Below are 27,106 nucleotides of genomic sequence, written 5' to 3'. Positions count from 1 at the left end.
GTCATTAAGTAGAAAGTGACATCATTAAGCAGATGATGGCCAGAAATAAGCACTTGGTTCTCACTTCGACACTCATTAGCTGCAAATGATGGAAGAGAAAATGTGCAAATTTTGTTCATATTTTCAAAATATGAGAGAGCCCAATTATCATGTCTAAATATAATGGGGGTGGGCAGATAAATTGCTTCCAAGGGCCTTATGTTTGACACCCCTGATCTAGTCAAAGCAGGAGAAAGCAACTCACAAGTATTTAAAACTAGGAACAGAATAGGTGATCGTTCCCCCTGCTGGTAGGTGCAATGCATATACACGGCATATACACTGGCGCCCTGAGTTATGGATATCCTATGATGATGATGATTGATGATGATTTTATTTTACTGCTTTTCAACAAAAAGTTCACAAAGTGGTTTGTAGAGAAAATCAAATAACTAATGGCTATAGACCAGTGTAGCATTTTGGTGCTACTTGAGGAGCAGCCTGAGTTAGCTGCTTGGTGTGGCAGAGAAGCCATAGCAAGAATTAGACAACAGACACAGGTTTCAGAGAGGTTGAAAGTGTAGGAAGCAGGAGCAGGAATGAAATCAAGGGAGAAGTGAAGTGAAGTCTCCCAGCTCCTGACCCAGCTTTTTATTAAGTCTCAAAACACATGATATAAGGTTACGTAATAGGGAAATTTCCACAAGGATGCTAAGATTCATACTGGCTGCCTACTAGCTAGTTCTAGCTTAACCACAAACACATTCCTAGATATGATTCTCCTTCATAACAATCTGCTGCTCACAGGCACAGAGTTCAATGACCCAACATATTTTCAAGGTTGGTTGAGCGTGCTCAACTGCGCAGGCGTGCCTGACTGTCCTTGATGCCAAATATGCAAAGACATCTTAAAACCCAGTGCCTGTGCATGTAAATACTACAGACCAGTGTTTCTCAAACTGTGGGTCGGGAGCCACTAGGTGGGTCGCGAGCCAATTTCAGGTGGGTCCCAATTCATTTCAATATTTAATTTTTAATATAGTAGACTTGATGCTACCATGGTATGTTACTGCATTTGGTGACAGTATAGATATGCTTTTAACAGTGATAGTAAATGGGACTTACTCCTGGGTAAGTGTGGGTAAGATGGTAGCCTAGGATTGTTAAAAAATTTTCTGCTTGATGATGTTACTTCAAGTCATGACATCACTTCTGGTGGGTCCTGATAGATTCTCATTCTAAAAAGTGGGTCCTGGTATTAAATGTGTGAGAACCACTGCTATAGGCAGTTGTGTTGGTGCAGTAGGTCCTTTGATGATGTTTTGGTGCAGGCTCAATAGTACTAGGCCAGCAATGTTTCATACATTTCAACTTACATAAAGATCCTTGGAACAGAGCCAGTACATAGACAGGGGACTTAATGTACACACACCCACCACTATCGTACAGGTCTAGCTTGTGCATGAAGGAGAAAAGGTGATTCTTGCTATTCTCCTTTGCAATTGTCTTACGGTTGCAGTCTTTTTCTGTGTCCAACAGCTCGAGCTGCAGAATCCATCTTGAAATAAAAGGTCCGCCATTCCCTTTGGGTGAGAGAGCCATGCACACACCAATGTCCCTGAATCATTGTTGTGAGAACAGGAATGCCCTCTCATAACCTCCCCATAGGAATGCAAAAGATTCCTTCCTTGTTTTAGTTTCTAGTAAAATTGCTTTGACTTATGCAGACCTGATGACACTGAGGCTACAATCTTGTACACACTTTCCTGGGAATAAGTCCCATGGAACACAAATGGAACTTACTTCTGAGTAGACACATGTAGTCATGCAGCAGTGACAATCCTGGATGCTCCAGTGCCAATAAGTTGGTAGAGGGGTGGGCAGAATAGCTCAGGGAAGAGGAAGAATGGGGTAGGGGCCAGGATGGACAGGGGGTTCGAGAGGGAGAGAATGCTGCAATCCTATGCACACTTTCCTGCGAGTAAGCCCCATGTAACACAATGGAACCTACTTCTGAGTAGACACACACAGGATTTTACTGTGAATGTTCTTAGAGCCATGTAAATAAAATGTTTGCTGGTTTTATGGTGATCAATTGACAAGTATGTTTTACTGTTCCTATCTCCTTGTTTCCTTGGTGCTATAAGAACTGTTTGACGCCTAAAACTTTGACAAGATGCACTGAGGGCATTCACTGCAGTGTCTCTTTAATAAACCCAAGACAATGTTCTGTCTCCAAACTTGCCTTGCCAAATTAATTTCTCCAACACATACCATTGCTCTTCTGACAGTTGGAAGTTCTTGCAACCTTGGGAGAGGGCTAGTGCAGTATCATCTGAGAATAACACTGTATTCATTTTTACCATTTTGACTTTGAACATCTATGCTGAAGACGAATTCTGTGCCACAGAGGCAGTTATTTCTTCAGTTCAGAGTCAAGAAAGTGATATTGGGCACAGATCTGCAGGCAAAAATATTCTGAACAGTGGCACAACCATGGGGGGACCTGGGGAGGCCTGGGGCATCCCATTCAACTCTAGTAGTAACACTAGTGTCACTCCATTCATTTTTTTCCTCTTTTGTAACCTGCTCAGTCCTATTGATCGATTACACAGGCCAACACACATTTTGCTTCCTTAAACGTTACACCAATTCCTGGGTATATTTGGGGTGCCGATTCCAAAAATGGCATCCTTTTTGCCCTATCACATCTAGTTTTGGAGACACAGCATTGCCTCTTTAGTGAATGGTTCAAGCAGCTTCCTCATGAGGAAGCCTACACCATGGCTTCCTCATGAGGAAGCTGCTTGAACCATTCACTAATGAGGCTATACTATATTGATATAGTATATCAGTATATATATCAGTATATATTCTGATAAATATATATATCAGATATATATCTGATTGCCAGTAATCAGAATCCATAAGGATCCATCCCCCAGGTATGAGACTGGGGGATGCACCTCTGGTACTGGGAAATGGCCAATTTATAATCTGCTTAATCTGTAACTTAATTTTCTAATGCAACCATTGATACAAGTTACACATAGGGCAAAATCCAAATAAAAATTCATCCATCACAATCAAAAATTTTTTTACACCAAATGGGACCCTGTTTTGGGTGCTGCTGGAGGGAAGGGGCATGGAAAACAGAGGTCGAAGCAGAGTGACCAGATGTCCTCTTTTTCCAGGACATGTCCTCTTTTTAAACCTTGCATCCTGGAAAAGAACTTAAATGTTCTTCTTTTCCCTGTGAGTGGGCCCCTGTAGGCAGTGCATAGCCTTCTTGAATTTATAAATTATGGCTGCAATCCTAACCTCACTTTCCTGGGAGGAAGTTCTATTGAACACAATAGAACTTACTTCTGAGTAGACCTGCTTAGGATTGTGCCCTATATGTAATATAGTTTTAAACTTAATTTTCAGTAATATACTGCTCAGTCCTAAGTGTGTCTGCTCAGAAGTAGGTTCCATGAGGCTTGCTCCCAGGTCAGTGTGTATAGGATTGCAGCCATAGTGTTTAAATTGGGTATTGGCAACCTTCAGTCTCGAAAGACTATGGTATCGCGCTCTGAATGGTGGTTCTGGCACAGCGTCTAGTGTGGCTGAAAAGGCCAATCCGGGAGTGACAATCCCTTCCACACCGGGAGCAAGTGCAGTCTGTCCCTGGTCTGTCTCCCTGACTATGGGCCTTCCTTCTTTGCCTCTTAGCCTCAGACTGTTGGCCAAGTGTCTCTTCAAACTGGGAAAGGCCATGCTGCACAGCCTGCCTCCAAGCGGGCCGCTCAGAGGCCAGGGTTTCCCACTTGTTGAGGTCCACTCCTAAGGCCTTCAGATCCCTCTTGCAGATGTCCTTGTATCGCAGCTGTGGTCTGCCTGTAGGGCGCTTTCCTTGCACGAGTTCTCCATAGAGGAGATCCTTTGGGATCCGGCCATCATCCATTCTCACGACATGACCAAGCCAACGCAGGCGTCTCTGTTTCAGCAGTGAATACATGCTAGGGATTCCAGCACGTTCCAGGACTGTGTTGTTTGGAACTTTGTCCTGCCAGGTGATGCCGAGGATGCGTCGGAGGCAGCGCATGTGGAAAGCGCTCAGTTTCCTCTCCTGTTGTGAGTGAAGAGTCCATGACTCGCTGCAGTACAGAAGTGTACTCAGGACGCAAGCTCTGTAGACCTGGATCTTGGTATGTTCCGTCAGCTTCTTGTTGGACCAGACTCTCTTTGTGAGTCTGGAAAACGTGGTAGCTGCTTTACCGATGCGCTTGTTTAGCTCGGTATCGAGAGAATGAGTGTCGGAGATCGTTGAGCCAAGGTACACAAAGTCATGGACAACCTCCAGTTCATGCTCAGAGATTGTAATGCAGGGAGGTGAGTCCACATCCTGAACCATGACCTGTGTTTTCTTCAGGCTGATTGTCAGTCCAAAATCTTGGCAGGCCTTGCTAAAACGATCCATGAGCTGCTGGAGATCTTTGGCAGAGTGGGTAGTGACAGCTGCATCGTCGGCAAAGAGGAAGTCACGCAGACATTTCAGCTGGACTTTGGATTTTGCTCTCAGTCTGGAGAGGTTGAAGAGCTTTCCGTCTGATCTGGTCCGGAGATAGATGCCTTCTGTTGCAGTTCCAAAGGCCTGCTTCAGCAGGACAGCGAAGAAAATCCCAAACAAGGTTGGTGCAAGAACACAGCCCTGCTTCACTCCGCTTCGGATGTCAAAAGGGTCTGATGTGGAGCCATCGAAGACAACAGTGCCCTTCATGTCCTTGTGGAAAGATCTGATGATGCTGAGGAGCCTGGGTGGACATCCAATCTTGGGGAGAATCTTGAAGAGGCCGTCTCTGCTGACCAGGTCGAAAGCCTTTGTGAGATCTATGAAGGCTATAAAGAGTGGCTGTCGTTGTTCCCTGCATTTCTCCTGCAGTTGTCTAAGGGAGAATACCATATCAGTGGTGGACCTGTTGGCTCGGAATCCACACTGCGATTCTGGATAGACGCTCTCTGCAAGTACCTGGAGCCTCTTTAGTACAACTCGGGCAAACAGCTTTCCTACAACGCTAAGGAGAGAGATGCCGCGGTAGTTGTTGCAGTCACCCCTGTCACCTTTGTTCTTGTACAGCGTGATGATGTTTGCATCCCTCATGTCTTGAGGTACTCCACCTTCTCTCCAGCAGAGACAGAGGATTTCATGCAGCTCAGTGACGATGATCTCTTTGCAGCATTTTAGGACTTCAGCAGGGATGCTGTCTTTTCCAGGTGCCTTGCCAAAGGCAAGGGAGTCCAGGGCCACGTGAAGTTCTTCTAGGGTTGGTTCACTGTCAAGCTCTTCCAGCACAGGCAGGCACTCAATGTTGTTCAGTGCTTCTTCGGTGACTACATTTTCTCTGGAATATAGCTCAGAGTAGTGCTGCACCCAGCGTTCCATCTGCTGCGCCCGATCCTGGATGACCTCGCCTGTGGCAGACTTCAGAGGGGCAATTTTCTTCTGTGTTGGACCTAGGGCCTGCTTGATACCATCATACATCCCCTTGATGTTGCCCGTGTCAGCTGCTATCTGTATCTCGGAACAGAGCTGGAGCCAGTAGTCGTTAGCACATCTCCTGGCAGTCTGTTGGACTTTGCTGCGAGCAGTTCGGAGGACCTGCAGGTTGCGCTCACTGGGACAGGCCTTGTATGCTGCTTGAGCTCTCCTCTTTTCCTCAATGACTGGTGTCAACTCCTCAGAGTGGGCTTCAAACCAGTCTGCCGCCTTGTTGGTCTTCTTGCCGAATATGGACAAGGCGGTGTTGTAAACGGTATTCTTGAAATGTTCCCATCTGTTGGATGCGTTTGCGTCGGCTGGGCCTGGAAGAGATTCCTCAAGCGCTTGTGCAAATTCCTCCACTTTTCTCTGATCCCGGGTCTTGCTGGTATCAATGCGAGGTCTTCCTTCCTTTTTCGTGTGATACAGTCGCTTTGTTTGCAGTTTCACTCTGCTGCACACCAGGGAGTGGTCAGTGTCGCAGGCAGCACCATGATAACTGCGTGTGATCTTGATGCTGGGAAGGCTGGAGCGTCTGGTGAGGATCAGGTCGAGCTGGTGCCAGTGCTTTGATCTTGGATGTCTCCAAGAGACTCTATGTTGGGGCTTTGTGTTGAAGAACGTGTTGCTGACACAGAGACCGTGATGACAGCAAAACTCTAGCAGGCGTTGGCCATTTTCGTTCATCCTCCCAGTGCCAAACTGACCTAAGCAAGTGGGCCATGAACTGTTATCAGCACCAACTCTAGCATTGAAATCGCCGAGGATGAACAATGGCTCTTTTACAGGGATTTTCTTGACAGTGGTGGCCAGGTCATCATAGAATTTGTCTTTGGCTTCTGCTGGAGACGACAGAGTCGGTGCATAAGCACTGATGAGAGTGATAGGTCCTGCTGATGACTGGAGCTGCAGGGACAAAATTCTTTCACTTCCCACAGTAGGTGGGATGATGGATTTCAGCAGGGTATTTCTGACCGCAAAGCCAACGCCATGTTCCCTGGTTTCGTTTGGTGGTTTTCCCTGCCAGAAAAATGAGAAATTTCTCTCCTTGACAGATCCGGAATCTGGCAGCCTAGTCTCTTGAAGGGCGACGATGTCCATCTGCAGTCTGCTCAGCTCCATGTCGATGACAGCTGTTTTGCGTGCGTCGTCTATTTCTTGCAGGTCATCAGAGAAGCCAGGTGTCATTGTCCTAACGTTCCAGGTGCCCAGCTTTAGGGCAGTAGTTTTCTGTTTTCTGTTGCATGGTGCAGAGTTGTCGATCCGCTTGTCGGTTTTCACCCTAAACCCCACGCACCCCATGAGGTTAACGGACCGTGGCGAGGCAACACCTTACTGGCTGGGGACTGCCCAGCTTAAGGCGGGCGGTAGCTGCCCAATGAGATGCAATGATCTCTCCCACCGTCGGAAGCAGCCCCTGGCGTCATGCTCTACGCCAATCGAGCAAAGACTTATAACCGGTAAACTGCTGCTTCCCGTGTTGTGCCGACGCCGTATGGCGAAGTTGGAGTGTCCTCTCCAGTGCGCGAAGCCTGGGTAAAGAAGGTATGGAGGATAGGCTGTTACCCATGCAGCAAATCCCCCCTCTCCACGTCGCTGGAATGGTCCAATGGAAAGGCAGAAGCCAATACGGTTGGTTCCAGCGGCGTCGCAGGAGTTGCCAGAACGTGACTGTGTTCAGCCATGAACTGCCTAAGGGACTCCGGCTCCTGATTTTGCCTCGAGGTTGACTCCTGAAGCCTTTTCCAGAACTGGATATAGCCACAAGGCAGTGGAGGTTTGAGGTCAGAGTTTCCTTCTCTTAGATGAGCTGCCTTCCTAGGCTGACGAGTCCCATCTACCCGGTGGCTGTTTAGTCGCCTCTTACGACAAGTTGTTTGGCTGTATGTTAACACTTAGTAGCATACAATCAAGTGTTTTCTGCTGAAGCCACCACTGGAAATGCTTCTACAATTATAAGGCTCCCCTTCCTTAGTCATAATTAATAGGCTAAAACAACCACTAACCCAGCAATTTCAACCTTTTTCATCTCATGGCACACTGACAAGGCAAGAAAATGGTCAAGGTACACCATCAGATTTTTGACCATTGACAAGGCACACCAGGCTGCTGGTAGGGGGCTCACATCCCCCAACTGCCCTACTAATAAATGATCCTCCCCAAATTCCTGCAGCGCACCTGCAGACCGTCCACGGCACAAGAATGCACCACAGCACTGTGGTAGAAAACAGCTGCACTAAACATTGGTGGGATTCCCTTCAGCCACAGAGCAGCTATTATTAGTATTATTAAGAATATTTCTATATCACTTTTCAATAAAAAGTAGTTTTCACAAGCCATTTATGTAGCTGTTCCCAGAGGGCTCACAAGAATAGTTTTTAAAAGATACAAAAAAAATGCCAGCAACAGCCACTGGAAAAGATACCTTAATGGGGTAAGAAGAACAATTTTTCTCCCCATGCTAAACATAAGAGGACAGTTAGCAGAGGTGTGGGCAGATATGGTGCAACTTATGGAATGTTCACTGACATTAAGGGTGCAGTCCTAAGCCCCCACAGTGTTTAAATTAACCACATGAAATCAATATATGAGTTTTTTTAGCTTTAATTTTGTCAGGTCCTACATTTTTCTTGGATGTCCTGCATTTTGGGGTGCCTGGTTCTCTTTTGTGGTGATGACATCTGGTCACCCTGGGCTGAAGAGGAGCATAAAACCATGCTTCAGTCCACCTTCCCTATAGACACGGATTTTTCCCCCCAAATTGGGTAACAATTATGCCCACTTTATTTTTTTAAAGGATTTTTGAAAAAAAAAATCCACCGGTAGGTTGCTTCAGTTCATTCCAGCTTCTCACAGTCTGATCATTTCCCGTCACCACCCTGAGTCATTTTCAGGAAGGGAAAAGCCCAGATGGAGGCTGAATGAAAACAGAAGTGAAAGTGACTCTGATTTCCCTGTTCGAAGAAGCCATGGCAGCCGGGGATCCAGTCCAGGATCTGTGCGAGGAAGCCACCTGTCCCATCTGCCTCGACTATTTCACAGACCCAGTGACCATCGCTGAGTGTGGGCACAACTTCTGCCAAGGGTGCCTGACCCAGTACTGGGGGGAGGAAGAGGAGGATGCAGCAGCCTTCTGCCCCCAGTGCAGAGGAAGCATTCAGCAGAGGAACCTCATTCCCAATCGACAGTTGGCAACCTTTGTCGAAATAGCCAAGAAACTGAGTCTTCAGGGAGGAATCAGGGCAGATGGAGAGGGGAAGGTCTGCAAAGAGCACCAGGAACCGCTGGCTCGCTTCTGCACCCAGGAGAAGACCCTCGCCTGTGTGGTCTGCAGCAGAAGCGAGAAGCACAGATTCCACCGAGTGGTCCCTCTGGGGGAGGCCTGCCTAGAGTACAAGGTAGGGAATCGCTGTGGATCTTTTTTTTTTTGGGGGGGGGGGGGATCGTGATGGCTTCCCTTTGGTAATTTCTCTGTAGGTTCGCTCCCCTGCGAGGGGCAAGGCAAGAAGCGCCACTGGGCACAAGGAAACCAACAGTCCTATCCTCTGCGTGTCTACTCAGGAGGTGAGCGTGACTAGAAGTCCCATTATAGTCAATGGAGCTTACTCCCATGTAAGTGTGGATAGGGGTGCAGCCTGAGAACCCAAGCCTGTGCCTGTCTACTCAGGAGTAAGTCCCATTATAGTCAATGGGGCTTACTCCCAGGTCAGTGTGGATAGGGGTGCAGCCTGAGAACCCAATCCTATGCCTGTCTACTCAGGAGTAAGTCCCATTATACTGAATGGGGCTTACTCCCAGGTCAGTGTGGATAGGGGTGCAGCCTGAGAACCCAAGCCTGTGCCTGTCTACTCAGGAGTAAGTCCCATTATAGTCAATGGGGCTTACTCCCAGGTCAGTGTGGATAGGGGTGCAGCCTGAGAACCCAATCCTGTGCCTGTCTACTCAGGAGTAAGTCCCATTATAGTCAATGGGGCTTACTCCCAGGTCAGTGTGGATAGGGGTGCAGCCTGAGAACCCAATCCTGTGCCTGTCTACTCAGGAGTAAGGCCCATTACAGTCAATGGGGCTTACTCCCAGGTCAGTGTGGCTGGGATTGTGATCTTACTTCAGAGTAGGCACTTATTGGATTGTGCTGCAAATCAGCCCTCCAACATGCATTTACTCAGAAGTAAGTCTCATTATGTTCATTGGGGCTTACTATGTAGTAAGTGTGTTGTGGAGTGCAACACTTTCCAATGAAATCCTGGTAGGGCTGTTAGGAGTGGCATGTGGGGTGATGAATGCCTGACTTCCCCCCCCCATTTTTTTTTAAACTATTTCCCCTTATTTCTTGGACAACCCCCTCCAAGGACTTTGGGATGTTATAGCCACTCATAGAGGCTGCCTGGCTTATAAGAAGAACCCATTACCCTGGAATGCTCCTTGGAGGCTCTTGATTTACAGTGCCATTTCAGGGAGGCCACACAGCAGAGAAAACAGAGACAAGGGTACATTCACTGTCTTCATGCCAGAGGACAGCTCAGACAATAGCTGCCAACCCACCCTCCTGCTGAGATTGGCATGTGCCAGTCACTTGGGCATCTTTGCCCACCTGACCAAGTTAAGTGATCAACGAGGGGTACCTGGGTGGGTGTAAATTCTTGCAATCAGGGGAACTCAGGATATCATCAGAACTTAGTGATATATGCTCTTGCAAGCAGCTGGACAAGTGTGTTGTCCAGGTCTGCTGCTGTGTAGCAAAAGTGTATGTTAAATGCAAAGTCTGGCTTCCTGGAACAACATAAGTAATTCGAAACAGGGACAATATTTTAGCTAGCCATGTTAACAAATTATTCATTTTTTTTCTTGCCTTTTCAACTACCACTTCCTCATTTTTTTAATTCCCTTTAATTTGGGGATTTAAATAAAATGTATATATTCTGAATACTTGTCTGGCTAACCTGTTCACTTATTAATAAGTGGAATTCTCCCATCTCTAGTTTGCTATAGCGCTTTTGGTTTTAAAACAGTACCACAGGATTCTATGTTGTAGGAGGTAGGGTAGGAGGTTCTCCTGGGTAATTATGCACGGGAATGATGGACTGGATAGAGAGATGCTCTTCTCCCTCTCACACAACACCAGAATGAGGGGACATCCACTAAAATTGAGTGTTGGGAGAGTTGAGACAGATAAGAGAAAATATTTCTTTACTCAGCATGTGGCTAGTCTGTGGAACTCCTTGACACAGGATGTGGTGATGGCATCTGGCCTAGATGCCTTTAAAAGGGGACTGGACAAATTTCTGGAGTAAAATTCCATCATGGGTTATAAGCTATGCTGTGTATGTGCAACCTCCTGATTTTAGAAGTGGGCTGTGTCAGAATGCCAGGTGCAAGGGAGGGCAGCAGGATGCAGGTCTCTGGTTGTCTTATGTGCTCCCTGGGGCATTTGGTGGGCCACTATGAGATACAAGAAGTTGAACTAGATAGGCCTATGGCCTGATTCAGCGGGGCTGTTCTTATGTTCTAATGAGGTCTTTCACAGAAGCCTCCTCCCCGCCTGGTTTCCCCAGTCTGAAATGGAGGCAACAGACACCTTCCAGCTCCACCCTACCCCAGGTTCATCTCCTGGCCCAGTAAATCAGTCAAGTGAAGAACAGGGAGGGGTGCATTGAACTCTAACCACTAAATGCTACTCCCCTTGATCAGCTAATTAAAAAAAATGCCAGTTTTTTGTTGTTGCAAAACAAAAGCAGGAGAGTCGTCTTTCAGATTTGCAATCAAATTACAGGGAATTTAAAAATGAGATGGTGGAGTATTTTTTTTTTTTTTTCCAATAGGAATTCAGTTCAAGGGGTGGAATATTTTTTTTTAAAAGGAATTATTGTCCAGGGAAAAATATGGAGAGGTTTGGTGACCAGTGGCAACATAAATAATAAAATAGACTGGGTTCTGCTTCCTAATGTGGACAGTAAAAAGCAGAATACAAACAGGGGAAAGAAAATTTTTTGCAGTATTTAGCTATTTCACATTTTGCTCAGATCTGAACAGTAACAGCAAAAGTATGCAAAGAAATAAACTCTTCTACCCTGGAAGCTTTCTTTCAGTTCCTGGTTGCCAGTTCCTTCTTTGTCTAGCAGAGTGTCCTGTGAGCTGTAGTCAAGCCAAGTCTCTGTTGCTAGCCTGCTGGATCAGTCCTCCTCCTCCTGATGCCCACCCAATGGGGACGGGACATCACTGGATCACCTATGGTGAAGCCAATGAGCAGCTTGCAGCTATGACCAAGGCAACTGCAGACTCAGCTGTCAGTGTTGCTGTCTCCTGGTACAGAGGTTGTGGACTCTCTACTTTGGGTGTGGAGATAATGGAGGGAGAAGTTCTTCTCCTTCTCACAGTGCTGGAACCAGGGATCATCATGAAACTGTTTGGCGGGAGGTTTTGGACAGACAAAAGGTCACCAGCTTGGATGTCTTTAAAAGGCGACTGGACAAATTCATGGAGGACCAGAAGCTATCAATGGCTACTAGTCCTGATGGCTGTGTGTCATCTCAGAGTTCAGCAGAAGTACAGTGGGCCCTCTTTATCTGCAGATGCATTCCACAGATGCTGAGCCTGTGGCTGGAGGGCCTCAGAAGGCCTCCTGGACACAACCGGAAGTCACTTCCAGTTTAAGCTAGTGACTTCCAGGTGGAGAGGTGTTCTGACGTAGGGGGAGGCCTGGCGTGGCCCACAGGCGAGTCCCTTTGGCACCGCAACCCTGCCCCCTGAGGATTTAATTATCCTCAGAAATCAGTATCTGTGGTAGGGTGGTCCTGGAACAGATCCCCCATGGATACCGAAGGTCCACTGTATGCCTCTGAATTACCAGTTGCAGGGGAGTAGTAAGTAGTTAAACTGCTGAGCCAACGAGTCTGCTGACCACAAGGTTGACAGTTTGAATCCGCGCAACGGAGTGAGCTCCCATTGCTTGCCCCACCTCGTCAACCTAGCAGTTCGAAAGCATGTAAATGCAACCTTTACCTTTTTTTAAAAACCTTAGTAAGAGAGAACTATGCCTTTATCTACTGGATCAGAGCCCTCTAGACCAGGGGTGGGCAAACATTTTGGCAGGAGAGCCGCATCATCTCTCTGACACTGTGTCAAGGGCAGGGGAAAAAAGAAATAATTTACATTTCAAATCTGAATAAATGTACATAGCTTTATATAAATGAACACATGAGAGACGGAACTAATAATAATAATAATAATAATAATAATAATAATAATAATAATAATAATAATAATAATAACAACAACAATAACAATAACAACAGGTATTTATATACCGCCTTTCTTGGTCTTTATTCAAGACTTTATTCAAGGCGGTTTACATAGGCAGGCTTTATTTAAATCCCTTATTAAACAGGGATTTTTACAATTGAAAGAAGGTTCTTTCTTTCAAGAACCACTACATTCAGGTGTTTCATTCCGATCTGGCTTCACATTCTGGCCTCCATCCTCCCACACTCAGAGCAGATGGAAATAGCTCGGCTTCAGCTTGTCAGCTGCTTCAAGGTCGCACGGTGCCGGTGGCCTTGAACTGGTGACCTTGTGGATGTTATTTTCAGGCAGAGGAGGCTCTACCCTCTAGACCAGACCTCCTACCCGGAGGAAACTTATACCACATTTCTGGTCATGGGATTACTCCTCTGACTTTATTCAAGACGGTTTACATAGGCAGGCATTTCTAAATCCCTCAAGGGGATTTTTACAAACATAGAGGTTCTCTCTTTCAAGAACCAATATCATTTCAGATGGATCTTCCTGGTTTGGTCTCGCTTCTGGCCTCCAGTTCTCCCACACAGGCTGACAAGCAGCTCCATCTCTCACATGGAGGGCAGCCAAGACGCTTCTTGCTCACACCAAGAGCAGCTGGAATCACTCAGCTGAGCTTGTCAGCTGCTTCAAGGTCTCGCCATTCTCAGCCGTTCAGGGAGCTGCCGATTTTCTTGAACTGGTGACCTTCTGGTGTTATCTTCGGGCTAACGGAGGCTCTACCCTCTAGACCAGACCTCCTGCCCTCATTATATTATATGAATGAATGGTTTCTTTTTTTCTTCAGAGAAAGCTCCATAACTACCTGGAGATTTTGAAGGAGGAGAGAGAAAAAATACTGACATGTAAAGCAGATACGGAAAAAGAAAGCCAAGACCTGCTTGTAAGTGTCACCATTGCGGTATTGGGAGTGAACAGAGAGCCAATCTCAGGAAAAAACTAACTGTAGAATTTAAGTGTCCAAGCAAGGCGGCCCTGCTCCTCGGAGCATCTCTCCTTGCAAGGAACCTGATAATCCTCATGGAGGGCCTTGCAAATCTTTTAAAAACTCTTTGCATCTTGAAAGGGATCTTATAAGTCTTATGGCCCACCAGTGAGGGAGGAATTGGGGCTATGTTGGAGGAGGGAAGGGGTGGGTTCGATTCCCATAACCCCTCCCCAGAATGCACCTAGGACTTCCACCGCCTCCACAGCTGGCATGGCTCCGCAGAGATCCGTAGGCAGCCAGAAGGCCAATGTAAGAGCCCAGTCCTATCCCTTGCCAGCGTTTTGCCAGCGTTGTTGCGCTTCTGCACCTGCGCTGAAGCCCCCGCCAACCATGTTTGTAACTTGAACATCCATAACTTGACAGTCTGTAACTAAAGGAGCTTCTGGATTATTGTACCACTTGCATTACTTATATGGGTTTACCTTTCTCCTCTCCACCTGCGTATTGCAGAGGCAAACAGAGGCCGAGAAGGTAAAGACGGTGGCTGAGTTCAGGCGACTACATGACTTTCTGGCAGAACAAGAGAGGCTTCTGCTGGCCCAAATGGCAAAGATGGAGGAGGAGATTGCAGCCAGAAGGGATAAACTCCTGGCCATGCTCTCGAAAGAGCTCTCTTCTTTTGAAAGCATCATCCAGGAGATGGAAGAAAAGTGTCAGCAGTCAGAGCTTGAACTCTTGGAGGTAAGATGGTGGCAGAAACAACCTGGGCTGTTTTCTTTCTGGTGGCTTCTTGGATCTGGTTGGCCATTGTGGGACAGAGGATGCTAGCTTAGATCATCATTTGGCCTGATCCAGCAGGGCTTCTCTGTTCTTGTGTGACCAGAGCAAGGCAAAGGCAGTTACTAATGACATGTTCCCTGTAAGAAATCAACATACACAGGACAAGGTAGAATTGCCTCCATGACCAGGCGCAGGGGAAAATCAGACAATGGGCTCTGCCCTCCAAACCACATGCAAAACCGTCACATCATCTTTCACTTTTTAAGATGTGTCTGTGTTTCTGTTTCAGCCTTTCACATTGATTACTCCTGGAGCAGGACAACATGCTCAGTCCCTACACCAGTGATTTTCAACCTTTTTCATCTCATGGCACACTGACAATGTACTAAAATTGTCAAGGCACGCCTTCAGTTTTTTGACAGTTGACAAGGCACACCATGCTGTTGGTGGGGAGCTCACATCCCATTGGCCCTATTAACAAATGACCCTCCCCAAACGCTTGCGGCACACCTGCAGATCATTCACGGCACACCAGTGTGCCACAGCACAATGGTTGAAAATGGCTACTCTACACTATAGTCAGAAGGAAGGATTGGTTGATGGTCAGACTGATCCAAACCCACCATGGTGCCAAGTGGGTCCTTCACTGTTCAAAAAAGTGGGTCCTGCCCATTGTTCTAAAAGTTGTAGGTCCTTGTTTGGATGGATTTCCTGACAGTCTCTCCAGTTACGTCATCTCAGGTCCTCTGACCAAAGTAGGGAGATTTGAAGGGTAAAGAGTTTGCAATGGAGTTCATAATTAGGAGTTCACAATGAAACAGGCAAGGCTCCATTTAAAACGTAGGATCTGGCTTTATTGAAATTAAGAACATCAGAACGTAGGAAGAGCCATGCTGGATCAGGCCAAAGGCCCATCTAGTCCAGCTTCCTGTATCTCACAGGTGCCTCAGGGAGGCTTCCCATTCACCATTGCCTCTTTCACCCCTTTCTGCCTGATTTGAACAGAGGCCCTGCCAGATTTCTTATCTATTCTTATCTCTGCTGCTCACTCCCCTATCTTAGCTCATGATATTAATTCTGGGAGCAGGAGAGTTAGAGCCCTCCCTCACTTTGGTTGTTCTGTGCTAGTGGCATGCCCCGTCCCATGCAAGAATTGGCACTGATGCAGAAAATCTGGACTTTGAAACTGGATATGTTCCAATCATCATTTCCACTTTTTCCAAGATGTTATTTGCTACAATGATGTGGAGTTTTAGGGTTGTAGCTCTGTTGTTGTAGATCAGGGGTCATTAAACCCCGGTCTGTGGGTCACATCCAGCCCTTTTGCCCCACTCCGTCCCCCTGCCACACCCTTTCCTCCACCTCTCCCACCCCAGAACTGCTCCCCCCGCCACCCCATATGCCCCCACTCCCCTCTCAGCCAGGCAGTGCAATGCAGGCCAAGCGCTGGAACTGGCCCATCACATACTTGTGCTGGGCTAGCTCTGGCGCTGGGCCCATGGTAAGGTCTCTCCTGCACGCCTTACACGCCTACACGCTTACATTTGCAGCAGTGTACGCCGGCAATAAGCTGGCAACGCAGGGCTCAGGATTCAGCCCTAGATCCTGTTAGTGTTCTCACTGTTGCCTCCTCTAGCAGCTACAAGTCTACCATTCAGTTGTCTCCTTCCTTTTCCAAAAAGCTTCTGTTTGCAAAGCATTTGCGAACAGAGATGTTGGTCATAAGCATGACAAGGGAATTTGAGTAGAGTTCACTGCCATCTACAGTTTCACATATCCACAGCAGCAGCAGGAATGTATCCCCCACAGATATGGGGAGGCAGGCCTTTACTGTATGTTCAACTTCATGTTAGCCTCCCAGGAAAAAGACACATTCTTTAACTAAACCAATAAAATAAGCCCACTGCATGCCAGAGGCCATCACCCCCCAGGATCTGAGAGTGTACTGTGTGACATGCACTGACCTCCCTCTTCTTTCTCTCTTTGACCCTTAGGACATTGAAAGCAACCTGAAGAGGTATGTTGTTGGGGAGACTCATGGGAAGAAAATAAAAGCGTTCATACCCTCCAGCGTTTCACAGATGAAAATAGTAGTTGGGGTGCCCGTTTGCTCACATTTTGGATCTCTGACCGAGCTTTGCCACCACCTCTTCTCCATTATGCAATCCATATCTTTCCCTTCCAAAATGCGTTAGGTTTTTCAGGTACCGCAAACTCTTTCTTGTTTCTGGTGCTTCAGTTGCTTCTTTTACTGATGTTCCTTGTTCTTGTCCTTGGTCTTGTTCTACCACCACATAGGGCCCAGTCCTATCCAGTTTTCCAGTGCTGGTGCAGTTGTGCCAGTGGGCTGTGTGCTGCATCCTGTGGTCTTCTTAAGGTATGGGAACATTTGTTCCCTTGCCATGGGGCTGCATTGTGGCTATACCAGAGCTGGAAAGTTGGATAGGAATGGGCCCGTAGTTGTCCAATCATCATCCTCTGAAACATAATGTGTCTATGATGAAATATGTCATTGTTCTACCTGAATCTCACTTCTATTTTTTCCTCCAATATTATATTTCCTCCAATATTTCTTCTTCTTCTTCTTCTTCTTCTTCTTCTTCTTCTTCTTCTTCTTCTTCTTCTTCTTCTTCTTCTTCTTCTTCTTCTTCTTCTTCTTCTTCTTCTTCTTCTTCTTCTTCTCAGAATCGTTATGTTGCTTTCCATTCATCGTTGTCTACTTATTTTTAAAAAATATCTTTCTTTCTTTATACTACTTTTAAGATTCATTCACAGCTGGTGCACCTCCTAGGAATGCTCAAGACAAGCAGGTTTGGGTTTAAAATCGGTCACAATTTCATTGTAACATATGTACAAACCCTTGCAGTGGACCTCCCTCTACTGCAACTCCATCCCCCTTTTAATGTGGGTTTCCTTCCTTGGGAAGACAGCGTGGTCTGTGCCCCCTATGAATGTTCTAACTCTTAAGCGAATCATCACCTATGACTGTTGCAGCTTATGAACACCAATCCCCACAAGGTGATCAGGGAGGAACTGGATTGCACCACCCACCCCATTGAGAAGCCTTTGAGGTTGGGCAAGAGGTTCCCAGCTACCATCCTCACTTTAAGAAGTCTCTGGGGATCAGGTCTGGCCTCCCCATTGCCCACTCCACATGCCCAGGATGTACATCAATCCCTCCCTCTAAATCACTTCCCACAGCCTATCTGCCAGCTGTGGCCACCTGGCTTCTAACAGGAAACATCAGATACATTAGTTCAGTCTGAAGTAGGTGAAGAAACCTCCCTCACCAATTGCGTCTGAGAGCAAAAAATTCCTTGGAGAAATGTGATTCCCCTACAATGCCTTGGGGACACACACACACACACACACACACACACACACACACACACACACACACACACACACACAAACTCTGTGAGTTGGGTTAGGCTACAAGACTGTGATCAGCTTGTACACATCCCCTTATTTTCACTGGGATAAATTCAAAAGAGAAATATTTCATCTGCTGCACTTCTGTTTTCAAAATCTATATTATTTTGTTTGGCTCTAATCTCATTGAAATGCTCATTTAAAAATCTAACTTAACCCTGCCCTGCCTTTCTCTCTAAGGACTGTACTTTCCCCCAAATTGAAATGTACATATCTCCTTGCTTAGTGCTAAACCGGAAACTAAAAGAGAAGCCCTACATGAGAACCTAGAGAAGGGCATGAGTGGCTCCAGTGGCGTCACTAGGGGGTGCGGCCCCCACTGGGTGACATTCACAGAGGGGTGACATGCACCACTGGTGACTAAAATCACTAAAGTTATTAGGAATAATACCATCATGTTATATATCATTTGATGCTTAATTTGCAGCAGAATGCAATGAAACAAACCACTCTGAAGTATCTTTATTCTATCAAAAGGTATGGCCAAAAAAAAAAAAAAAACAGGGGCAGGGCAATGGTACATCATCATGCCCACCACCCAGGTTGTTGCCCCGCCCACTGCATGGGAGGAGGTCCATCAAGGGGGTGATGTGCTGGCCTCCCCCACCAGGTGATGCAAACCCTAGTGACACCACTGAGTGGCTCTGGAGGATTGATTTAATGTGAATGCCATCTCCTTTTAAACTCTGGATCTTTCTTTTTGGGGTCCAAGGAGCCATAGGAAGGGACAGGCTCCGCTGCTGACCTGTGCCTCTAGGCCAGCGGTTTTCAACCGCTGTGCCGCGGCACACTGGCGTGCCGTGAGGCTGTGTTAGGTGTGCCGCGGGGCCAAGGAGTTGGTCAGCAGCAGCAGCTACGCGCGCGGAGGAAGTGGCTGCTTGGAGCCTTGCGAAGCAGCAGGAGAGAAAGGGGCAGCTGCACAGGGGATTGGACGCTCCTGCTGTTGCTGGTGCCTGCCCCGTGCGCTGATTGGGCAGCCAGCCAGGGGAGCCTGGAAGAGCTCCCGGCGGGCGGGAAGGTGGAGGGAGTGAGGGCGAGCAGCGAGAGCAAGCCTGAAGGTGGAAGCAGGTAGGAGCCAGAAGCAGCTGGAAAGGATCCTGGAGAGACCCTTTTCCTTTCCTGCAATGCCCCAAAGTGACCCTGCCTGCGTTGCCTCTCCTGGCAAGGCTTTGGCTGGAAGGGCGCTGGGCCACAATCCAATCCACACTTACCTAGGAGTAAGCTCCATTGACTGGTTGGCAACCTTCAGTCTCGAAAGACTATGGTATAAGCCTACAGCACCTGGTATTCCCAGGCGGTCTCCCATCCAAGTACTAACCAGGCCTGACCCTGCTTAGCTTCCAAGATCAGACAAGATCAGGAATGTGCAGGGTAACAGTTGCTGCTGAGCCCCATTGACTATAATGGGGCTTACTTCTGAATAGACATACAGAGGCTTGGTCGCACTCTTTCCTGAATACGTGAGCAGGCAAGTGATGCTTTTCTTCCCTCCCACCCCACCTCCTCCCCTCCTGCACACACATCCCCCCATCATAATTGCAGTTAACCCCTCTCTTTCTGCCCCTCCCCTCCCTCTTCCCCACCTTCCAAAGTTCAAAACCAGTTGCCTCCCATTCTCTTTCTCTCTCTCCCCCCCACTCCAGTGAATCCTGCACTTGTTTCAACCACATCTCCTCACTGCCCCTCCCCCTCCCCCTGTTTCTCCAGTATGCTCAGTCTCATCTCTCTTTGCCAACACCTCCTAGCATATCAGAGCATATCAACTGATAACAGTTTGATTCACCTACTTCAAAACATTCCTCCTTTCCTGAAACCACAAATACTTGTGTCTCCATGCTTCTCGAGTTTTTCTTCAATTGTCATGTAATGATCTAAGGCCTCCAACCCTAACCACACTTTCCTGAGAGTAAGCACATTGAACAAAATAGGACTTACTTCTGAGTAGACCTGGTTAGGATTGTGCCCTTAGTTATATTAATTAAATTAATTCTAACATAATAATGTAATGAAAAACTAGTAGTGTGCCTGGACAACTTTAGTGCCTTGTCAGTGTGCCGTGAGCTGAAAAAGGTTGAAAATGGCTACTCTAGGCTTTCTTGGAATTTCTTCTTCTCCATTCCTTTTCTTTTGCTTCACTCAGGAATTTTTGATTGGAATTTTTGATTGGATGTTTGATTGGATGATTGGATTTTTGATTTGGATGTTAACATTGCTCCTTTCCATCAGGTGTAAGGAGAAGAAGGCATTTGAGAATCCCCTGGTTTTTCCTCCTACTCTGATATGGAGGCTCTGGGAATTCTGTGATATCACCCCCTTTCTGGAGGGGATCCAGAAAAAATTCAAAGGTTAGTAAACACGGATTCTGTATTGGTTATTGGATAATCACCTATAGATCTTGTAACTGGAACCTATCCTCAGAGGATTCCTTAAGCTGCAATGGGAAAGGTTCTCCATGGGTTAAATCAAGGGTGGGTAGAAGGCAGAGTGGCATCCGTTGGCTCATTTCCAGTAGACAGACAAAGGTATTTGACTCAGGCTGCAATTCTATGCATGCTTTCCTGGGAATAAGCCTCATTAAGTAACCACCAGACAGCGCAAGTTCACGCTTTCCCTGTAAATCTAGCTGGAAGGCTAGCACTGCCGGGTTTGACAACAGCATATGAGGAACGTGGTAGTTTTTTTTTTTTTTTCCTTTTTCCCCCTAATGTAGATCTGAGTTGGCATCAGGTAGTGTTCCAAGTTGTGCCACCCCTGACTGTGAGCTCAGTTCTAGAACCGCAAGCAGATTGATTCCTAAACTGAGCATGAAATCTGTACCTTAATCCTAAGTGTATGTGTCGTCTTCCCCCACAGCCACAATTTTGTATCTGACTCACAGTAGTGGATCTCAGCAACCCAGATCCTGCATGCCCCCTGGATTCATCATTCAAGAAAGTGGGGAGTGGGGTTGGGGGGGGGAATGAAGTGAGAATTGGGTATGGGAAGGAAGGGAAGAATGAGAGACATCACATAGGCCAAGGAGATTCTGTAAAGGCAGGAGTTGATACACCAGTAGAACCTATCAGCTTGTGTGGGGCAGTCATCTCTGCAATGTAATGGTGCTGGGTTGGGGATTAGCCTTGGAGAATAACTCCCTGAGATGACTTTGGGGCTAGAAAGGGAGAAGGAGCAAACATGCTCTTCTCCAGTGACATACCAAGCGCAGAGTGGGGGTGGCCTGTGCCTGTTACTCTGGGTACTGGATGGCAACCCCCCCCCCAATCGGGAGCACCAGAGCTTGAAAGCAAGCCCAGGGTTGCCCATCAGAATATCGGGTAGACCTGGCCTCACTCAGGTTATCTTGAGGCGGAGGCCAATTTATCCTTCCTTTCAAACTTCAGGTAGCCCTGGCCTCCGCTGGGGGGAGGGGGTCCCAATGCAGGGGCCAGGTCTCCCCGTAGCTTTGAGCAGCCAAGGGTGGGATGGTGGGAGCACTCTGCCCTAGGTGTCAAATAGGCTAGGTGCACCATTGCTCCTCTCAAGCTGCTATGATGGCATTGTGGGGATTTGGGTATCCTGCTATCAGAAGATGAATGCCTCTTGCCATGTTCCTAGCAAGTGCAAGACAGACAGTGGTTCGGGGGCTGGGAAGGCAAGTTCTTCTACAGCCCTTGGCCCACGAAGCTGAGAACTAGAGAGCTGCCATGTTAGACCCTCTGCTCCAGCACTGGGGTTGCTGAAATGGCGGCTGTCCCTGCAGTCAAATTTAAGTCTGGAGTTTTATCTGCATGCACCTTAGAATCGGTGGGAAGATTTTCACCCCCAGCCCCAAGAGCTTCAGCTAAGGGCCAAAATCAGTATGTAGCAGATTCATGATGGAATCGCTTGCAGTCTGCTTTTAGCTCCTGCTTCCCCCCCCCCACATGCTAATGTTTTCCCCACATGGGGCAATGTGCATGCCATCCCTAGCTCAGACTTTAATCTTTCATTTCCAATCAGTAAAATACAAACCAGTTATAACAGCCACCGAATGATATTTAGTTAGAATGTCTGTTTTAAGCCTCCAATTGCAGTGCTCAGTCTCTATTCCCTTTGCTTCCTCAGATACTCTATTTGGAGATGGATTACAGAGAGGTAAATTTTGAAGGCCAACAGTCACATTCCCAGCAAGGATGGGGCTCCTGTCTGAAAGCTACCTGCTTACAGTTCTTTGGAGTTCAACAATTCTCTCCAAGGGCCTCTAAAACCATAAATGGGTTAACAGTGAATCATGAGAAAGAATGAAAAAAAGAAGAAAAGGAAAAACTCCGTGCTAATCTCTCTTTCCTTTCTCTAATTTCAAATACTGTATGTATTTACTTAAAAATGCTTCTGTATGTCCTTCAGTTCTCTCAAGGTGGTTCACAAATAAGATAACCCTTTAAGAACTGCCCTGATGGATCAGGTCCCTCTAGCCCAGCATTCTGCTTTCGAAAGTGGCCAGGCAAATACTCTGAGGAAGTCCACAAGCAGTCCGTGAACACAACCTCTTTTTTTCTATAGCATCTGGTTCAGTAGCATCACTTAGGGGGTGCAGTAACACCTGACAGCATGTGGTAGGGGGTGATACGAAAAGCTCTGGAGCCTAGGTCTACCCAGATTAAACCCAGGAAGGCTGTGGCTGTCGGAGCTCCAAAGCTTATGCCATATCAACTGTGGCTAGAAAAATCTCAGGAGCCCAGGTCTACCAGACTTCCTGAGGTGGAGCCCAGGTCTACCTTGCTGGTAGACCTGGCCTCCCAGTTAATCCTTTGAAGTGGACAGTGGGCCAGGTACCCAGACCTTAGCCGCCAACACCCAGCATTAAGGTTCATGGGGATGACACCATAAGTTACTCCTTGGGTGATATCAATCCTAGTGATGTCATTGGTCTGGTTCTCAAAGACAAGCTTGTAAATTGCCCGGTCACCTGAGACAGGTCAGTCTCCTCCAGATGTCCAAGAACAGAAGCTTTTCAAAAGCTGGTTTTTCTTGTCATCAATAATCACCAAGGCTGAAATCTTATACACACCTGGGAGTAAATCCCATTGAATTTAATGGGACTTCTGAATAGTCTTGCACTGTTACAGGTATTTCAGGATGCTGGTTTCCCATTTCACCCCAGGGAGGTCCACCTGGTGCCTTCTCTGGTGTCTTTTTGACTCCAGGTGAAAATTTTTCCCCAGGCCTTTTCATTTTCAGTAGTAATTATGCTGTTTTATTATGCTTTTCTTCTGTGTTTTTTAATGTCATTTTTGATGATGCATTTTACTCTGTATTCTATTTATTGATTTGTAAGGCACCCTGAAAATGTTTTTACCGAAGGGGAACACACGCATCCTTAAAACTAGTTTGGGTTGGGTTAGACCAGGGGTGTCCAAACTTTTTGGCAGGAGGACCACATCATCTCCCTGACACTGTGTTGGGGGGCCAGGGGAAAAAAGAATTAATTTACATTTAAAATTTGGATAAATTTACATAAGTTTACATAAATGAATATATTAAAGATGAACTTATATGAATGAATGAAGGTCTTGCAATAGCTCAAGGCTAATAAAAGGCCTTGCACAAAGCAAGGCCAGCCTTTCCTTTGCTGCTGCCGCTGCTGCATCACAGATGTGAAACAGCAAGCAGTGGAGGAAGCCCTCGTTCCACAGCTCACGAGAGAGGTCAAACAGTTGCCCTCACGCTGAGAGCAGTTGTGTTGGGCCAGTGTGGGCTCCAACAAATCTCTGGAGGGCCAGAGGCTCATTGGAGACTGGGGGCTCCCTGAGGGCCACATTGAGAGGCCTCGAGGGCCGCATGTGGCCCCAGGGCCGGGGTTTGGGCACCCCTGGGTTAGACGGACATGGAACACTAATAATTTGGGTTGGCCCTTAGACTGGAGAGAGACGGACATGGAACAGGTGTGGGTGGGCAGCACATCACTGCTTATGTTCGGTTAATCAGTCTCCCGGTTGATTCTGCTTCTCTTCTCATTCTTCATCTCCCAAACAGCTTGTGTGACCCTGGATCCGGACACCGCTTATCCCCACCTCCTCCTGTCTGAGGACTGCAAAACTGTGAGATGGGAAGAAGAACCTCAAGCTCTGCCAAACAACCCCGAGAGATTTGAGAAATGGGCTTTTGTGCTGGGCTGTGAGGGATTCGCTGCAGGCAGACACTTCTGGGAGGTCGCTGTGGAAGGGGAGGGAGGGTGGGCTGTGGGAGTGGCCAGAAAGTCTGTGAGGAGAAAGGGCAATTTTGCTTTCAGTCCTGAGGAAGGGATTTGGGCTGTGGGAAACTGGGAAGGTATGTACAGGGCTCTCAACCCCCCTCATTTCTCTCCTCTGGCCCTGAACGGGGAACTCAAGAGGATCCGAGTGTCTCTGAACTGTGCTGGGGGGCAGGTGGTCTTTTTCGATGCAGACAGCGCAGTCCAACTCTTTGCATATTCGGCAGCCCCTTTCTCGGGAGACAATCTGTGCCCCTTCTTTTGGAATTCCAAGAAAAACTACCTCACACTCTTTCCTTAAGGCTCTCAAATATACTTCACAGGCTGCACTATATGGGTTGACTTTGCCCAACTTGGGTGACTAACCTGGAACAACCATCCAAACATGTTTTGCTCAGAAGCACCTTTTACAGCTCTGCAAAGGCTTGGACTTCTGATCAAAATCACCCACACGGACTAGCTACGGGTCCAATCCTATCCAACTCCCCAGCGGCAATGTGGCTGCAATGCAGCCCTGTGATAAGGGAATAAGCATTCTGCCCCCTCACTGCAGGATGCAGTGCATGCCCCATTGGCATGGCTGCATCAGCGCTGGAAAGTTGGATAGGATTGGGCCCTAAGTAGAAGTCTCTTTCCCCCCTCAGAGCACACTTCCTTCCTTCCATAGCTTACAGATATGCAGCACAGGTGGGGTCTCTGTATCTATAGATTATGTCTGGGGGTACCCAAGTTGAGACAAACTTGGCCCAACTTGAGCTGTCTGGAGGTGTCCAGAACTGTGGGAGGGCTTCCTGGAAGGCTTCCCTGGGCCTCAGAATGCCTTATAAGGACAAAAAATGTCACTTCCGGGTGCCTTCTGGAAACTGCAAGTTACTTCCCCCCCCCAAATGGCCATTCGAAAGTCCGCAGAGGCCGCAGGCAGACACGTGTGGCCTCTGTGGGCTTTAGAAAGCCCTCCAGAGGTGACCAAAGGGCTTAAAAGCAGCCTAAACAGCGGATTTCATTATCCTCAGTTTGCGATACCTGCGGGAGGTCCGAGAACGGATTCCCTATGGGTACCACTTGTAGTCATAAATAATACCATGTCTATTATAAGGGCCAAATAAATTACTGGGAAGCAAAATGTGACCCTTTGTTTTCTGCAGTGGTTTTTCTTAGAAGTACTGGAGGGACCTGAAATGGTACAACACTGCAGGGGGGGAGGCTTTAGCATGTAGTAATAATAATAATAATAATAATAATAATAATAATAATAATAATAACAGGTATTTATATACCGCCTTTCTTGGTCTTTATTCAAGGCGGTTTACATAGGCAGGCTTATCCAAATCCCTTATTAAATAGGGATTTTTACAATTGAAAGAAGGTTCTCTCTTTCAAGAACCACTACATTCAGGTGTTTCAATCCGATCTGGCTTCACATTCTGGCCTCCATCCTCCCACACTCAGAGCAGATGGAATTGCTCGGCTTCAGCTTGTCAGCTGCTTCAAGGTCGCACGGTGCCGGTGGCCTCGAACTGGCGACCTGTGGGTGTTATCTTCAGGCAGACGGAGGCTCTACCCTCTAGACCAGACCTCCTGCCCTTTCAATAATTTGATTAAATGTATTGATTAATGTGATTGTACTTATTAATTGTAATGCATTTAATGTAATTTTTTTTAAAAAACTGGCAGTATGTGCCTTGACGATTTTAGCACCTTGCCAGCATGCTGTGAGTTGAAACAGGTTGAAAAATCACTTCCTTAATGTGTTGCAACACCAGAGACAGAGCTCAAGGGTTGCCATTTGCTGCCAGTCATCCTCCTGGCTGGCAACCTTCAGTCTCAAAAGACTATGGTACAAGCCTACAGCACCCGGTATTCCCAGGCTGTCTCCCATCCAAGTACTAACCAGGCCTGACCCTGCTTAGCTTCCAAGATCAGATGAAATCAGACATGTGCAGGGTAACAGTTGCTCCAGACTCTGCTTAATTGCTGATAGGAAAAGGGGGTCTAGGAATCTATATTAAGCAGAGTTATAAAGCAGAAGAGCAACCCACCAACCCCATTAGAAGAGTTGCATAGCTAGAAGGGGCGCAAAGAGCTGAGTTTTGCAGGGAGCCTCGCCACAGCAAGGGACCCCTCCCCCTTTCCCGGGACATTTTTTTTTTTTACAGGTATTTATATACCGCCTTTCTTGATCATCAGATTTCTCCTCAGACTTTATTCAAGGCGGTTTACATAGGCAGGCTTATCCAAATCCCTTATTAAATAGGGATTTTTACAATTGAAAGAAGGTTCTCTCTTTCAAGAACCACTACATTCAGGTGTTTCAATCCGATCTGGCTTCACATTCTGGCCTCCATCCTCCCACGCTCAGAGCAGATGGAATAACTCGGCTCAGCTTGCCAGCTGCTTCAAGGTCGCACGGTGCTGGTGGCCTCGAACTGGTGACCTTCGGATGTTATCTTCAGGCAAATGGAGGCTCTACCCTCTAGACCAGACCTCCTGCCCAGACATTCTGGGTGGTGGGAGCATGTGTAAGTGGCCCCTCCCCCTCAGAGCCATTCCAGGCAGGGGAGCAAAACAGAGGCAAATGCCTGGAATGGCTCCGAAAGGGAGGGCTACTTGCAGGCTGCAGTGAGGCACCCTGCAGCACCCTGCAGCACGACGCCATTGCGCTAGATTGCTGCTGATAATAAAATGGGCACAGGGGGAGAAAAAAGGTTGCCAGGAAAAATTGCTTTACTCACAGTCCACAAGCATGTGCACGTTTGTGGGCTGCAGAGGTCCTAAGCTCTGGAACGGGAATCCTAGAGCGATTCCCGTTGCATGGCCATGTGAGGCTTCATCGCATGGTGGATTCCATGCAGCTGGTTGAGAAGCCTGCATGTTTGGAGGATCCCATGAGAAAGAGAGAGAGAGCAAATGGGGAAGGAGTCAGGTCCAGTGACACCCCTGCAGGTCAAAGAGGACAAAATAA

At 47.3% G+C, this 27,106-nt stretch overlaps 1 protein-coding gene and 1 pseudogene across 2 annotated transcripts; one reads left to right on the top strand and one right to left on the bottom strand.

Annotated features, from left to right (window-relative positions):
* The first annotated feature begins 8,469 nt into the window (after window positions 1-8,469).
* Window positions 8,470-26,373, top strand: LOC136642166 (zinc finger protein RFP-like). 2 transcript variants are annotated; one of them, XR_010793970.1, is made up of 8 exons: window positions 8,470-8,898; window positions 13,581-13,676; window positions 14,232-14,462; window positions 16,496-16,518; window positions 20,160-20,278; window positions 22,017-22,046; window positions 23,928-25,409; window positions 26,301-26,373. XR_010793970.1 is itself a non-coding variant. In XM_066618442.1 (7 exons), the coding sequence occupies exons 1-7, from the start codon at window positions 8,470-8,472 to the stop codon at window positions 24,443-24,445; spliced, it is 1,446 nt and encodes a 481-aa protein (XP_066474539.1). In that variant the 3' UTR covers window positions 24,446-25,523. The 2 variants fall into 2 exon arrangements, 1 of the variants encoding a protein (XP_066474539.1); XM_066618442.1 differs by lacking the exon at window positions 26,301-26,373 and having other exon boundaries at window positions 23,928-25,523.
* On the bottom strand, window positions 19,203-19,322 carry LOC136642644 (5S ribosomal RNA; annotated as a pseudogene).
* Window positions 26,374-27,106: the final 733 nt, after the last annotated feature.

The sequence above is a fragment of the Tiliqua scincoides genome, chromosome 2 (assembly GCF_035046505.1).
Source record: "Tiliqua scincoides isolate rTilSci1 chromosome 2, rTilSci1.hap2, whole genome shotgun sequence".
Classification (NCBI taxonomy): Eukaryota; Metazoa; Chordata; class Lepidosauria; order Squamata; family Scincidae; genus Tiliqua; species Tiliqua scincoides.
The sequence above is the reverse complement of the archived record's forward strand: the minus strand, read 5'-3'. Positions and strand labels throughout refer to the sequence as shown.